At 38.6% G+C, this 16,569-nt stretch overlaps 1 protein-coding gene across 1 annotated transcript in view; it reads left to right on the forward strand.

The window, feature by feature from the left end:
• Positions 1 to 16,569, forward strand: part of LOC130706589 (uncharacterized) — a 133,299-nt gene that overhangs the window by 59,671 nt on the left and 57,059 nt on the right. The window contains exon 3 of the mRNA XM_057539228.1: positions 4,966 to 5,076. Within this exon, the coding sequence (XP_057395211.1) occupies positions 4,966 to 5,076 (111 nt within the window). The remainder of the gene's footprint in view (positions 1 to 4,965; positions 5,077 to 16,569) is intronic.

Consider the following 16,569-nt stretch of genomic DNA (forward strand, 5'->3'; position numbering starts at 1 on the left):
AATTCCCTGTAATTCTTCTTATACATTGTTGGATTTGATTGCTGATATATTGTTGAGGATTTTGCATCTGTGTTCGTGAGAAATATTGGTCTGTAGGTTTCTTTTCTTGTAATATCTGTGATTGGTTTTGGTATTATGGTACTATTAGCCTCATAGAATAAGTTAAAAAGTATTCCTCTGTTTCTATCTTCTAAAAGGGATTATGGAGACATGGCATGATTTCTTCCTTAAATGTTTGGCAGAATTCACCAGGGAAGCCCTCTGGACTTTGTGCTTTCTGTTTTGGAAGGTTATGATTATATTATTAAAATAATTATTTGAATTATTGTTTCAAATTTTTTAATAGATATTTGTCTTTCTCTGTATGACTTATTTCACTTAGTATGATAATCTCCAGGTCCATCCATGTTGCTGCAAATGGCATTATTTCATTCTTTTTAATGGCTGAGTAATATCCCATTGTATATATGTAGCACATCTTCTTTATCCATTCATCTGTCCTCAACAAAATACTAGCAATCCAAATCCAACAATACATTAAAAGGATCATACACTGTGATCAAGTGGGATTTATCCTAGGGATGCAAGGATTTTTCAGTATCTGCAAATCAATGGCTGTGATACACCACCACAAGTTAAAGAATAAAAACCATATGATCATCTCAATAGATGCAGAAAAGGCTTTTGACAAAATTCAACACCTATTTATGATTAAAGGCTCTCCAGAAAGGGTCCTAGAGGGAACATATTTCAAAATAATATAGACCATATACAACTAACCTACAGCTAACATCATACTCAACAGTGAAAATCTAAAAGCATGTCTTCTAAGATCAGGAGCAAGACAAGGATGTCCACTCTCACCACTTTTATTCAACATAGTTTTGGAAGTCCTAGCTGTGGCAAACAGAGAAGAAAAAGAAAAGGAATCTAAATTGGAAAAGAAAGAAGTAAAACTGTCACTGTTTGCAGATGATATGATATTAGACATAGAAAATCCTAAAGGTGCTACCAGATAACTACTAGAGCTCATCAATGAATTCAGTAAAGTGACATTTTCTTTGCTGAGGAATTTTTAGTCTACTTTAGAACATAATGCATATTGAAAAGATGCCATTTATATACAGTTGTGTATAAACTGGATTTGAAAGTTCTGAAGAAACTAAGAGCATGCATCACCAAGGAGCTGTAGTAATCCAGAGGTTTGTCTGGGACTGTTTTTTATTTATGGAGGGGGTAGATTTAAGTAGTTTTAGGAGGAGGTCAAGGGTCTGGAAAACACTCAGATAGTGTCACTTAGATTGAGAGGATTAAGGCACTTATGTTTTCCCCAGCTATGGGAAGTTCCAAATTTCTAAGATTTTACCTGGAGAAAAGAATATATATAATTTTTAAAAACAGAAGCTGAATTATTGTTTAATAATTTCAGTATAAAGCTGTTCTGTTGGCAGGACAAACAATAGGCTATTGATTAAAATGATGTTACAATAGGTACAACTACTGAGACAATGTTTGCTCATTTAATACATAAGAACTTATTATAGAAGCATGCACACAAGGATGTTCCGAGCACTCTGATCTGAATCATACATAAATCATGAACAATTACGGTGTGTTTGTATTTTCTATAAGACACGTTACAATGGATCATCAGTTTCCCTTTAGAGTTCCTAAGCTTTTCTGAGAACATTTGAGCTTCTGAGAACATTTGAGCTTCTGAGTACATTTGAACTTTTGAAGGAATAAGTGTATTTCAAAACTGAGATTATTTCATAGAATAATTTCTTATTAATATGAGTGTTATTATGAAGAGAAATAAACTTGCTTTAGCCTATTTAACTGTAATATTATCTGTCTATTTTCATTTGTTAATTCTTACAAGATTATTACTTGTACTCACCTCATTTTCCCCCTAAGTGGTAAATAGTTGTACTTTTCAGTTGTTTTGCCATCTCGTTTGTTAAAAACAATTATTTATGAATAATTGTTGTAGCTTTGAAGCATTTCAGGATTCATCTTTTTTTTTTTTTTTGGATAGAAATAGTATGTATCAGACTATTGATAAGAATAATATTCAGTGGAAATCAAATATTTTTTAATGATTCCAGAAAAAGAAAATTAAATTGTGTCTTAACAATTTTGGCTCCAGGAATCGTAGTATAAAATATAGACATTTCAGATTGAAAACAATGGTTAAGGAGATTTTTGGGTGGCATCTGAGACTTCACCTTACTTGAATGTAATTTAATTAAAAACACAGTGAATGTACAGAAAACACTGTCCAAACACAGAGCTGCTCTTTTCCAAGTACCTTATTGGACATGGTCACATTTTTTGATCACGTGCATTCTCAAATTTGACTGTGTGGAAGTGAATTGGAGCAACCAATTAGGGTTGTAAAGAAAATGATCACTTTTAAAATTGTTTCTCAAAGGCAAAGATGACTTCATAAGAGCGAGTACATCTTACTCTTTTTTTTTTTTTTTAAAGACTAAGATTCATATGCCTTCTTTTTTTTTTTTTTTTTTCTTTTCCATATGCCTTCTTTTGAGGACAGAATAAAAAAATGAGAATATGGCTTGGAACGTTGAATGCTGCCTTCTATATCTCTCTATAGGGAAAACGTCCTTATAGAATATTTTGAAGAAGCTTATGTGATGACTTGTCTTACCATACTGAAAATAATAAAAGCAAACACTATTAATCCTCATAGAAATCCTATGAATTGTGTGATTCCCCTTTGTCCAGTTGTGTGATTCAGTTGTGTGACATCCGCATTGTACAGATGAGGTAACTGAGGCTTAGGGAGGGCCAGTGACTTCCCAAGAGTAGGCAGCTTGGTAAATGTCATGCCCACACCCTGTCTGGCTCCAGAATCTACACTTGGTCCTCACTGTTTCCAACCCAGAAAGGAGAGACCCCAATACGGTGAGATGAGAAAGATGTGAGCAGAGGGGACTGAGTGGGGAGCGTCTGGGGAGACTCAGAAAGGAAGCCGTGCTGTGGGGGGTGGGGGAGGCTGGGAAAGGAGCAGGCTTCCCAAGCTAAACAGTTGATGGAGATAATCTTCACTTACCCTCAACCAGCTCTGTGACTTTGAGCAGGTTACTTAGATCCCTGGGACCCCTTTACCTAAAGGGGGAATGATGCAGGCCTGGTCTGCTCAACAGGCAGAGAAATTGTCCCCTGAGAAATTGTCACGTTAACATTCGAGTTAGCACAGCTGACTGTGGATTGTGGATAATCCCAATCTTCTGGAATTTTCTGAATGGCTAATAATGCCCCAGTAATGTCTCAACAGCTTTGTACTTGCAGTGCACACACTCACAACGGGAGCTTCTTTGCTCTTCCTTGTGCCAAGGACCCTTCGGGCACTTTGCTGAAGCCTGACCCCTTCTCACAGCAATGCTTGTAAATGCATGAAATGTATACATAGGGTTACAAAGTAAATAGTTATATTGAAATGCTGATATCAATGTACTAGGAATTGTAACATAGTGTCTTCTTAGTTATTAGCGCATTCAAAAACAAGATCTAGTGGTGACTTTAATAAATACTGTTATTTTGAAGTAAAGGGGACCATAAACAATATTTCTAGATGTCTGTGACAACGATTGCTATTAAAATATCTGTAACTTCTGTTGGTAACATATGCACGGGCACTGGTGAATATAGTCTGGTTTGTCTACATTTGTGACTGAAGAATATGCTAAATTTTAGCTAGAGGTTAGTGAAAATAAAGATGTAATTTTTTTCTATTCATCTCAACAGACCCCCTATATCATATTTGTACCACATGTTAAGAACCCCTGAGCTTTGTGGTTCACTGCTTCAAGTTCCGTGAAAAACCCTCCTGAGCTTTGATTGAACTTCTAATGAATCTTTAGATCAAGCTAGGGAAAACCAGTACCTTAAAAGTAGTCTTCCTATTTGCAATCATTGTAGTCTGAATTTATGTAGTTTTTCTTTAATGTCTTTCAATACAATTTTTATAATAATCTCCATAAATGTCCTGCAAATTCTGTAAGATTCATTCTTAGATACTTTATATGTTTTGTTAGTATTTGCTATTCTATTTAATTTAATTTCTAACTATGGATAAGTTTAGAAATACTATCAGCTTTTGTATAATGAATTGTTAAGCTAGCCAATGACTTTCAGAATTTCTACCTCCATATCATATCATCTGGAAACGATAACGGTTGCTCTTTTTTATCCAATTTTGTGCTTTTAATTTTTAAATTTTCTCTTACGTGCTGATAGGACTTTCAGTGCAATGTTCAATAGAAACAGTGGTGTCTGTGAAAGTGTTCTTTCTGATTTTCCAGGAAATACTTTTAATATTTTCCCATTTAGGAGTGACGTGCTGGAACCAATTTTTAGCAGCTAGCAAGAGCCAATCATTAACTTTTCATGAATTTTGCATGAAAATACAATCATTATTAAAAATTAAATTATATAAACATAATTAATTAAATCATATTAAAACAAAAGTAATACATTCTGAAAACGCACCACTTGCTACTTTATTTTATGTCATCTTGCTGTTATCAGTGCTCTTGAGGTTATTTACATACCTTGTGTCTGCGTGGTGAAAATACTATATAATGATTATTTTTCCAACTTCCTGGTCAGTGACATCACGCTGCTAGCTTTGAATTGGCCATGGTACGAGTATTTACACCATGGAAAGTGGCAAATGCTACCAATCAGGGTTTTTAATTTTCCTTAAGAGCCTGTTGTTCAACGTTTACTAACACACCTCTGATCAAGACTGATGTTTGCGACAGGCTCTAGCATTTTCCTAGCCTGTTAACTAAAAAGAAAGGAAATTAAGGAAGAAGAGAAGGGAGGGTGGCAGGGAAATAGGAAAGAAAGGAAAGTAAAAGGGAAGGAAGAAGAGAGGAAGAGAGGACAGGAAAGCTTTAATCAGTGTACTAACCCGCACGTGGTGTTTCCCCCCAGATAGCTGTGAAGCTCCTCTGGCGTCTGCCCTGCCCCGGGCTTCCTTCAGCAGCTCCTCAGAGCGGTCCAGCAGCCACGGCCCTGGCTTTGCAAGCCTTAATCGCAGAGACGGTGAGTCTGCAGCTGTCTTCTTGTCAATCCACCCTGATTCTTTCCCAGAGAGAATTATTTTCATTTTTAGTTCATATTCCTTCTTATAGGTCGAAACTTAATTATATTGAGTTTAATGAAACTGAAGAAAGCAGCAGGTTTATCATATCTGCTAGTATTCCTCTGCTAGCTTTCTTCTTGCTTATGATCCATTTTTTGGTTTGTTTTGATATCTTCCTTCCCTATTGATGGCCAGCAAATGATCATCAATAAGATTTATGAGAAGGGAATTATTGGAGTCTAGATTTTTTCCAGGGTTATCATCCCTTTTTAGTTTTAGGACCGGCGACAGAAGGGTGACTAGTCAAGTGCTCTGGTCATGAATAACTACAACAACACAAGAAGGAGCCAGTGCTGCAGCCACTGGGGAAGCCTGATGTTTGCAAGATGTGAAGCTGCCAAAGGATGTCATGGGAAAATGACTCCATTCCCAGGACTTGGCCTGGGAGGAGACCGGGTGAAGGCTGCTACTGAAAATAAAGATTCCCTTCCTATTAGTGGGAAGGGAGTTAATGACTTACTTTTTGGAAAGGTCCATTTTTGCTACTTGAATGTTGTCGAGTGAATTACCTCTTCTATTGCACAAATACTAATTCAGTGGATTAAATAAGTGAATACATACACTTCAAATTCAAATGCTTTGCTATTTTTTTTGATTAACTTTTATTGGAGTATGGTTGCTTGACAATGTTGTGTTAGCCTCCACTGCACAACAAAATGAATCAGCCATACCCATACAGATATCCCCTCCCTTTTGGACTTCCCTCCCACTTAGGTCACCACAGTGCATTAGGTAGAGCTTCCTGTGCTATACAGTATGTTCCCATCAGTTGTCTATTTTATACATAGTATCAATAATGTATATATGTCAATCCCAGTCTCCTAATTCCTCCCACCCCACCCCTTTCCCCCTTGGTATCCATACATTTGTTCTCTACGTCTGTGTCTCTATTTCTGCTTTTGTTTTGCTACTGTTTTAAGGGATAGATTTTTTAAATGAAAGATGAATTCAGAAAGTAAAAGTTAAAATTAACTGTGTCCCATGTAAACGCACTGCTGTAAATTCTGGAGATACTACTAAGGAATTGAGTGTTCTCCTCCCTTTCTTTGACATTTGTAAGATCAGAGTTAAAGTCTAGCTTGAACTTTACTGTGTCCTTAAGGATCAAATTTGGGAACCTAGTAAGTGATCAAATAGATTGGCAGGGAAGAGTAAGAACACAGGTGAAGAAATTCAATGAGCTCAGGATGGGAAGGCATGTCCATTAATTGTCTACCTTCATGGTCTTTTCCCAGGAAAAAGCATTTTGTGGCCAGATATTTACTCCTCAAAGCATCATTCATAATCATTTTTAGCACCCCAGTAAAAATATATTCTCATTGAAACCAGATTTCAATGAGATCAGTTATCAAATTACCCATTCTTGGTCTGGTGGTTATTCTAATATCAGCTTAACATCTAAACTTTCCAGTGGTTTCCCTAACATTGTAAAAACTAAATAAGCCATATTTAATTAGTTTAAAGAGGCCAGAGGGGCTTGTGTGTTGTGTTTCTAATTTGCATGTGTAGAGTATCTTTATGATTCAGGCCTCCAGTGCTATCAATATGGTGGCACTGGGAAGTTTATAAACATTAGAAGAGAAAATCCTGAAGCTTAAGATGAACTTATTTCCATTATATTTAATTAAAAAACTAATAACTCAGAATATTATAAGCCATCATTATAAAATGGTAAGTACAAAGCTTATCTTTTATATTTAAACTATTCTCTTTGCAAATTTAAATTAATTATTTTAAGAGTGGCAATCAACTGATGAGGGTTTCTTTTTAATGGTTGTTGCTACTCTGATTGCATATAGTGTACATTTCACTAAATATCCCTAGATATTACCACCTGATTTCAGACCCATTTCTAAAGCATGCTTTAGACAGCACAATTTATCAATATTCCTTCTGAAGGATTATCTATATGTGTTTTCTGTTAAAAGCCAGCATCCCAGAGTCTTTATTGACATTTCCTTTGCCTTGGTAAATGCTGGAGAACATATTAGTTCACTTTAGTTTAGATGATTATGATGTAAAATGTGGATAGTATGAAATGTGGATGAATATAATGAGGGCGATGATTCTTCATATATAGTAGTTTTAGCTTTTTGGAATATTTTGTGTAGGATCTAGTGAGGAAAATCATGTTAGACTCCCTGATTGTATGGTTAAAATTTCCTTGGTCTGTGTTGTGGTATTTGGAAGTTTTAAAGAGGGTGGTCTGTCTTACACCCCTAGTTTCTTATTTTGCCCATAAGTCATTGCGCTTCTAGAATGTTCATTAAGAATTAGAAATGTCTCAAATATCACAGCTTCCACCAAGAACTTTATACACAGCAGCTGATCAATTCATCTACCTGATACATAAAGGTAGTAAGAGAATAGTCTATACATAATTTTTGATTGTATGTGTGTGCATATATATAAATTTGACCCACTGTATAACCCCCCAAAGCCAAATAATTCAAACTTTAAGGCATTTTATGATTTTAAAGTACTTCACTGATTCAACACATAACAAATGTTAATTAATTGACTAGAACTTATTGCACATTTCATGTTTTCTCTTTTACATATTTTTTACTTATGCAGTTTATGTATTTATTTTGTTTTCTATTAATTTATGAAAAGTAGTAAAATATTTCTTAGAAAAGACTTTGCAATAAATAGAAGAAAGAAGTCTATGAAGGATATGAAGAGGAATGAGCAGAGAAGTTAGGAGGGATCCAGGCGTTTCTAGGGACAGGTGGGCCAAAGCAGAGAGATGCAGACCTTGCATCTTTGAAAACCATGATTCCTGAGCATGTTACCACCTGTTTGCCAGTGTTTTCTGTGAGCTCCCTAATGGAAGTGTTGGTTATTGTAGAGATAGTAATGGGCTAGTATCATCACTCAACATTGGACTAAGTGCTCCTGGAGTTTACTTTTGAAATTTCTAGTCTGGTTCCTGTAGCATTCCCATTTTGAAGTCTGGGATTGGGTTCCAGATAATACATTTAACAAAGTATCCCCTCTGAGGTCATACACCTTACCTTTTTATACAGAGAAACACAAATGACTGGAAATGCCTGAATGTATAATTTTTCAGAACTGATGGATTTTTTTTAAGGGGTAAACCACAGACACGTACATGTATTCATATACCTATTCAAGAAAATTGATGCCATTAGATAAAAATGTAAAGTTCTTGAAGCTTTACATCTTTACAGTCAAATTGGGTTTGACTATTCATATTAGCTGAATTTGTTTCCATCAATATTAAATTGATATTTCCTAGAATTACAAGTGACCTAATATTTCTCATATAAAATCAAGATTGCTGAAATCTGTGTATTCTAAATAAGAACATGCTATAATATTGACTTCATTTTTTTCTTCTCAAAAATCTCCTAAAGGAACTTTATGCAGTTTATCCAAGTTTATTCAAAACAAAAGTTAAAAAACCAAAACCAAAAGTAAAAAAACTACCTTAGAGTAAACCACGCTGGACTTTCATTCTAGATCTTGCATGTGAAAATAACCTTTTGTTTTTACAATTATTGTTACTGTAGGTGACCCTTCATGAAACTGGCTTTAGCATTTCAGATGCTGCTTTCCAACTCCGGATAACATGTTCTTTTTAGCCACGTGACGTGTCCTCTTTAGTCACCGCAGGCCTGGTGGTGAGATGAGTGGTCTGGCCAGAGCTGATTGAGATTGATTAGGAGGAAGTGTACACACATTTTGTTCTCCTTTTTTGTTCCCCCAAAGTGCTTGCATAAACAATCATCCCCAGAAAGAGGGACAACTCCATTCATGGCCCAGATGCTGAAAATCACGCCCTCTAATGCGGCAAGCCACTCATCACTGACAGCGCAAATGAGACTGCTTTAAATTTAACTTGATCAAAAATGGCATATCAGATTACTATATTGTGTATTGCAAACAGAAAGTAGATGGAGACAAGCTGAACTGACTGGATGTTTTCTTTTCTCTTTGTAATTCTTCACCTTTCCCGTACCGAGACATTGATCATATTTCCTCACAACAGACTTATGTGTTGGTGGAGCCAGGAAAGATTTTGTCTAATGCTCCCAATACAATTGATGGCTGAGCATATTAGCAACAATTCTCAGCGTTAAGATATTTATTTCTCACTTTAGGAAGTACATTTACTAGTACAAGTTAATACTCCAGGTTTTAGCAGGAAATAAATACACATGATTCGATTAGCAGAAAATGCTTAGGCCTGGGCATCAGACACTAAATATTTTCTTATAACCTGGAACGTCTGATTATTTGGGCTCTGCAATATCCCAAATAAGCTGTGATGTAAAATTCACTGTTTTTTACAAAGAAATGTTAGAAAATGGAAAGAGTGAATAATAATTTAAAATATCTAGACGTATATCAACTCCTGATATACATCAGAATATTACTGAATACATCAAAAATGTTTGATGCAAATCTTATAATAATAAACTTGTCCCTCATATTTTTTTCATAAAATCGTAGTTCTCCAGTATTTCTATCTTTTATTCACAGGCTAGGTGCCTGGTAGAACTGGTCAGTATTCCCAAATACTAGTCTGAGCAATTCAGATGGCAATAAAAGGGCTTGCAAACCAGATTTTTATAAAGGCATATGAATGTACTGGGGACTTTTTGCCTCTGGATGTCAGATTTTTCATTCTGTTTATCTGTGCTTCCTAAAAGTTTTTAGACCTATTAGGGCCAAGACACATTCTTTTTCCGATTTTTCTTAACAAATGATCCTGCAGATGCAACTGTGGGTATTGAGTGCAGTGGACAGGCCAAATGTAATAGCATCCATGTAAAATACACCCATGTACTACAGCACAGAGCACTGTCTTGGTGACGATGCAACTTTATTAAATCACGGCATGATGGTAGCATGTGAGAGGAGAAGCCCCCAAATCCCAGGGTTCGTGCAGACCCTGCCGTACAGTTGTCACACAGAACTCATCTGCTCAGGTTTTCCCATGGTCCTTTTCAAGGTCTGGAGTCTCCAGGTTACCTCCATAGAACCTAAGATGCTAGATGAGACAAACCAGAACAAACCAAACGTGTTTTTCAGCGTTGTCAACAACCTTCAGGGAGGCAATGTTGTCATTTCTCTCTACCAAGTAGCCCAAATTATAGCACTACCCCCAGAATAAGGCAATCCTCAGTCTCTTTTGAATTCAGTGGACTCCTTTGAATGGGTGAGCATCTTCCAGGGATGCTCAGATTTCTTTGTTCCTGCTTCTTTCCAAGACAGTGTTTGGGTTTACAGAAGGGCTGGTGCCCTCATGGAGCTGGATGGTGGGGCTTCTCACGTTGGGACTCAGCTCCTTGCTGTCTGCTGAAGGGAGTTTGTCTGCTTTTAACGCTGAGGGTTACTTGGCACCTGCTCCTGAAGCCTGTGGCGGATTTACCTCTTGGTAAGACCGTGTTCCCAGGGAACAGGTCATTGTTCCTTCCGGGATCTTTGCGATGTCACTTCTTGCCTCCCTGAAGCCTGACCATGAGTCTCATTTGGTTTCCAGCCTGAGCAGCCTTGGTTACAGGTTTAATTTGCCTTTGCCAAGTTGACCTTCTGTTCAGATCCAGTCAGACTCTCATCTCATTTCTGTGCCCCCTTTTGATGGCCTGTGGGCAGTCTGGTTCACCATGCCAAGGGGAAAAAGTTCGTCAAATGGTTTTGTCCTGGCAGTTTAGTCCAGAAGTAACCTATCAATTCCACTCAGAGCTTGTTGGCCAGAGCTGGTCACATAGCCCCACCCAACCACCAGGGGGCGTGGAAATCGCAATCCTCCAAGTGCCTGGAAGGTAGAAGAAGGGAAATAGTTGGCAACCATTAGTGATGACTGCACAGCCCCCTACAAGGTGATCTCCCAAAATTCCAAATGGAAGCCAAGACAAAGCCCTTCCACAGCTTGCTTATTCCTCTCACTTTTCTGATCCCCCTGGGACTTCGTTCCTGAGCAAGGTGTCTGAATCACCCTCCCACCACCTTTTACCCTTCCTCCATTTCCTCTCTTTCCCACGATCGTCTGGGTTCCCATCTCTTCTTCCTGCCAAAGAGGGAGACATCACACGTCCTGTTTCCTATTTTCTTAGTTGGTCTTTGCCCTCCCTGGCTTCTCTAGGGCTTCATGGGATAATGATCACTGGCTAACAGGATTTACCGGAGAGGAATGAAAAACACAACAGTTTATCCTTGCAAAATTATGTCTGTGTTTATAATCTGCCCAGTAAGTATCTTATGGTGGCCACAATTTTGCCATAGTATTTTTCCAAGAGTAAGTACTGCCTATGACGTACTTGGCAACTTCCCAAAAGGTATGTGGAAGCCCTTCTAAGCACTATCCAAATTCAAAAATAGTTGTCTAGCAAATTCTACTCTGTTCTTTTCCAAAGTAATTCACTTTTATATCATGTATAATATACAGAAATGTTCATGAAAGTTATTTATTTAACAGTATGTATCCTTGACATACACCATGATGTCTTTGTTTACTCCACTTTTAACAAATATTATTGGCATCCCTATGGAGATATATTTTGTCCCATCACATATTGCTTTACTCATCCAATGCAATTGCATTACCTCTTGTAGGGATATTCCCTTTTTTTTGTTTGGAGTCACTGATGAAAGATGTACCAAGTGAGGTGACCTTCAATCCTGCCAAAGGGGTGAGGTTCAATTAGCAACCTTTCATGAGGCATCTGGGATCACTGATGATACATGGATCCTATGTTAAATCAAAGCACACAGGAGTCTTGAAATTCTGGTTTAACTTGTGGCACAGAGACTGGTCCAGGAAGACCACAGCCAGTGACAAAGGCTAATGGAATATCTCAGGGGACCCTGTGGTCAGCTACTCCCACCTTTGCTCTGAACATTAATGAGGAGCTTCTGGACTAGGGGCTGACTGGAAGATGGTATTTCAGGGGTTCCCTGTTCTCTCTGTCCTGTGATCCTTGCAGTAGACTCTTCCCTTGTTGCCACGTTTCCTCCAAGGAAATCCAGTGGAGCAGGCTTTTCTCCGACACAAAATAATGCCATACTTTGCTGGGGATGAATGCCTACACCCCAAAAAAATGCACCTTTGTCAGTAGTATTTACATTTTGTGATGCTTAGACCTCATCCTTTTTGCATTCTCATTTTACTACTCTATTTTGTATAGCAGCTCGTCTGTACATATCTCTTTTTATCCAAGGCTTCCACAGTGTGCTTACAAATTGTAATGAATTCAGCTACATAACATCACTAAAGAAAATGTAAGTTTTACCATCAATGGACTTTTTTTCCAAAGGCTTCTGGCTAACTGAGCAGTCAAGTATGGATGGATAGTTTAGTACTCATGGTTTTATTTCTAAGCATCTCACCCTTGCATTTCCTGACATGATCCTACACTGAATTTAATTAAAAAGAAAAAGGAGCTCTTGCCTTAAGAAGAGTAACGGTGTGTCCCTAGGAAGTGGTGGGGGCCTTGGAGCAGAACGCCTGGCCTCCTGCCCTTCTGGGCATCCTGGATTCCCCACTGTTCTCTACATATCAGAGGGAGATGCAGCTATTCTGAGTGGCCTCAAGAATGATCTGGAATCATATCTGTTCTGAATAACTCAGGGGGCCTCTGAAAGATGCACAATGATGCTTTTATAGAATTAGACCAGATCTCAGAGCTGCATCTCTCATAAACATGAAGATTTCACGGGAGATGCATGAATAAACTTGGTCATACATTTTATTCAGTCATGCATGAGGTATTTAGTGCATGTTCGGATGGTTTATAGGCTTGCTGGGCAATTCGTATTTTATTTCTAAGGTGAGAAATTAGCAAAATCATCTTATAATCTTGTCAATACAGAACTTCAAACACATAAGAACTGCAAAGCCTGAGGTCAGTTCAGATCTGAATGCCTCTCTACTGTGTGTTTCTTTAATACTTGGTCAGGAGTGTCTATGAGAGAAGCAAAACAAAACACACAGTAGCAATGGATTTTTGTTTATTTTATGCAGAAAGAGCTGCAGTGATGAATGTTAATTGCCAAGGGCATTGAAAGTTGTCCCTCGGGACACTGCACACAGAACTTAAGGGAGTCACATGTGAACAGTCACACTGTGCTTTTTTTCTTTAATATCACTGGCATTTAATTTGAATCACAAATTAACAAGTATACACTTATTTTTTATTTAATTTTAAATTGTCTGTTTACAAAACCATTATAGGGTATGTCTGCATTTAGTACAGGAATCTGTTTTACAATTAGGCAGCTCTGTGTGATTTTTTTCATTATGGATGCACTTTTTGGAAAACTACCTGTTGTCTCCTGCTCAGGCTGCTAGCAGACTGCAGGAAGCACAGCAGAAAAGGAATCAGAGGTTACCTAGACAGGTCCAGAGGGAGGATTTCTGCATTTTTTTACATCCTGATAGCCAGAAATGGTATATGTAGATAGTTGGAATTGCTCCTTAAGAAATCAGAGCTGGAGCAAATGCTTAAATTTCCCTCAGCAATGTAGGCAGGGTTGTGACAAAAACACCAATATATAAATCCCAGAGATCTCTGAGTGGGATGGTCAGGGAGCATCCCCAGGGCCTGCCGCCCTATGGCCCCTTTTTCCTGGGAACATCTGTTACTCCTGCTTATCTCACCCTCTCCCCACTCACCCAGCCCCGCCTGGAATCTGGAATGAGTTTTCTGTGAATTAAGATGCATTTAAGTGAGGAAAGAAATACACAGAGCTTGATGAGCTCCCATTTGAGACAATGTAATGAAGATCTTGGAGGGAAACTTCCCTTGGTTACAATTTCAATTTAGCCATTTACTTGCTTGACATTTAGATGCCCTGGAGATAGGTTAGTCTGTTCACTTCAGATGATCCCACTTGACTTTGCTCCCTTCGGTATCTTTCTGCTCTGGACCTTGTTCCAACTTGAAGAAGGCATGAGCTATTCTCCTTTTCACCTCTGGGTAATTTCCCCCTCTGCACAAAGCTGACACTCATTATGACAGTGCATGCCCCGTGGCCACCAGGGGCAGGGGTCATTTTCATCTTGATCAGTGACCAGAATAAATAAGGCCCTCGCTGAGAGTTTCCTGTTCAGCCTTTCCTCTCCCCAAAGACACAAGTCACTGCCTGTGTCTGAGCCAACGAAAGGTGGGGGAAACAATCACACAGGGATAACTAGAGACAGAAACCTTCCAATATATCTGCCAGTATATCAATATAAAAGACAAGTCTGGTATTGATAAGCAAACAATACTGAATAACTGACAAATCACAGGGATATGTTCTTAGAAGGGGTAGAGAATGAAAAGGGAGCTAAGCTTTAATAAAATACCCTCACCCGAACCTAAAATGATTGTTTTTTGCTTGTCTGCAAAGCAGAGACTGTAACACCCGTCCCACTTGCCGGGTGCATGGAGGAGTTGTGAGGTAGCACTTAGAGCATCTGGGAGGGTCCTGAACACATCACATGCTTGTGACAAGTTTTGGCTTTCCTCATTTTCTCTCCTTTATCTAGTATAAAGTGGCAGGTAACGGGCCATTCAGTAATGAAAAGACTGCAATGCCCCACACTCTGGATGTCACCCCTCTTTCACCATGACTGTCTCCCGTCTTGCGATCGTGTATGGGAGAGAAAGTATTGTGCTAGATGCTCTAACACAGCTTCTTGTTGAATTCTCATTGCAGCCCTAAAGCATACCTATCACACTTTGCTGGGAGGGATGTTTTGTGTTCAGTGTCCTAAGCTGTGGAACCTTGTTCTGTGCAAGTCAGACCCTCTGGACATGTTTTCCTTTGTATGAATTGTGACACTTTATTCAACTAAGGGGCTGAGGCAGGAGACAGGACGGTGACAATGGAAAAAGACAGTCTGTGGTGTGGTCAGGGGAAGAGCTGGGTGGGAGGGCAAGTGCCTTTCTTGTGGGTTCAGCACTGGTGACTCCAAAACAGTAATTGCAAATCCCTGGGCTCTGTTTCAGGGGGTGTTGGTTCCCAGGGGGAATTTACTGAAGATTTGCAACATTGAATAATGCAGGCTGATCAGTTTCAGAACCACCGCTCTGCAGCTAAGAGCTGGTGGGGCGGCTGTGCTCAAGCGTACCCACTTTAATGTTGTTTCAGTGTATTTTGTTTTGTTTTCCATTACAGAACAGTATCTCCCTTACCCGTCAGTAAAACTGTTCGGGGCTCCCTAACAGTCCTCAGGTTACATTTGTGCATTTCCCACTTTTTCCAGTCATTAGAAAAAAGGGCATCTACCCCAGTGGACTGCGTGCATGGGCGAATGCACAGTAATTCAGCATCATCACCCTACAGGGGTCTGGGGATTACACCGTGGCTGTGTTACCCAGCTGAAATGAATTGCTTTGCAGCACAGGGAATTCTGCAGTTTCATTACTTTATCAGAGTACCTACTTAATCAGATAGCTTAATTTGCATACCAGTAGCACCTTCTCACCACAGGTAAGGAATGTGAAATGTTCAAGGTTGATTACCTGCAGATGGTGAAGAGTGGTTGACAGAGACGTGGCTGCATCTGTGGGAGAGGCTGGTCCCAGGGCAGATGCTGGAAGCATGCTGACGCTTTTTACTCTGTTGCATTTCTGTACATGTGGTACCCGTGTTGATGATACTTCCCGCTTCAAGAGAGATTAAAGATGACAGAGAAAGATTGTGAAATGCAAAAAGAAGAAGTATCTTCAGTACATTCTTTACAACCTTGATACTAAGAATACAGGACATGTAGCAGTTTCTCAGAGATTGAAACTGATTCATATAAAACTTCAAATGTAGAACCTTTAAGTTAAAGTGTTCAGCTAAATGCCAACACCTAATTTCTGACTTCTTTTGGCAATTATTATAAAATTACAGGCAGTTGCAGAGTAATGTTACTTGGGACTGTTAGTTAACCCTCAGCTAGAACCCAGAAGGACTTATCATTCATCAAACGTTAGATGGGACCTTTGCACAAATCAGTAGAAGTAGCAGGTAGGTGTTGGGTGGTGATCAATCTTGTTATTAAAGACAAACAAAGACTGAAAACTATCACAGGTTGGAAGACACTAAGGAGACAAGGTGACTAAATGCAATGTGGGGTTCTGGAACAGAAAAAGGGAGTTAGTTAGTGGAAAAACTAGAGACATCAAAATAAAGTTTGTCGTTTTGTTGCCATTGTACCAGTGTGAATAGCTTAGTTTTGATCAAAATACTATGGTGATGTCAGATATTAACATTAGGACACATTGAGTAAAAAGTAGACAGGAACTCCCTATCCCATCTTTGCAACTCGTTTGTAAATCTGAAATTATTTCAAAATAAAAAGTTTAATAATGCATTACAGAACAGCCAGAGTTGTGGCATGTTTAAGATGTGGATCAAAGGAAAAGACATTGTGCTTGTGGTTGAGA

Source organism: Balaenoptera acutorostrata (assembly GCF_949987535.1).
Source record: "Balaenoptera acutorostrata chromosome 6 unlocalized genomic scaffold, mBalAcu1.1 SUPER_6_unloc_1, whole genome shotgun sequence".
Taxonomy (NCBI): domain Eukaryota; kingdom Metazoa; phylum Chordata; class Mammalia; order Artiodactyla; family Balaenopteridae; genus Balaenoptera; species Balaenoptera acutorostrata.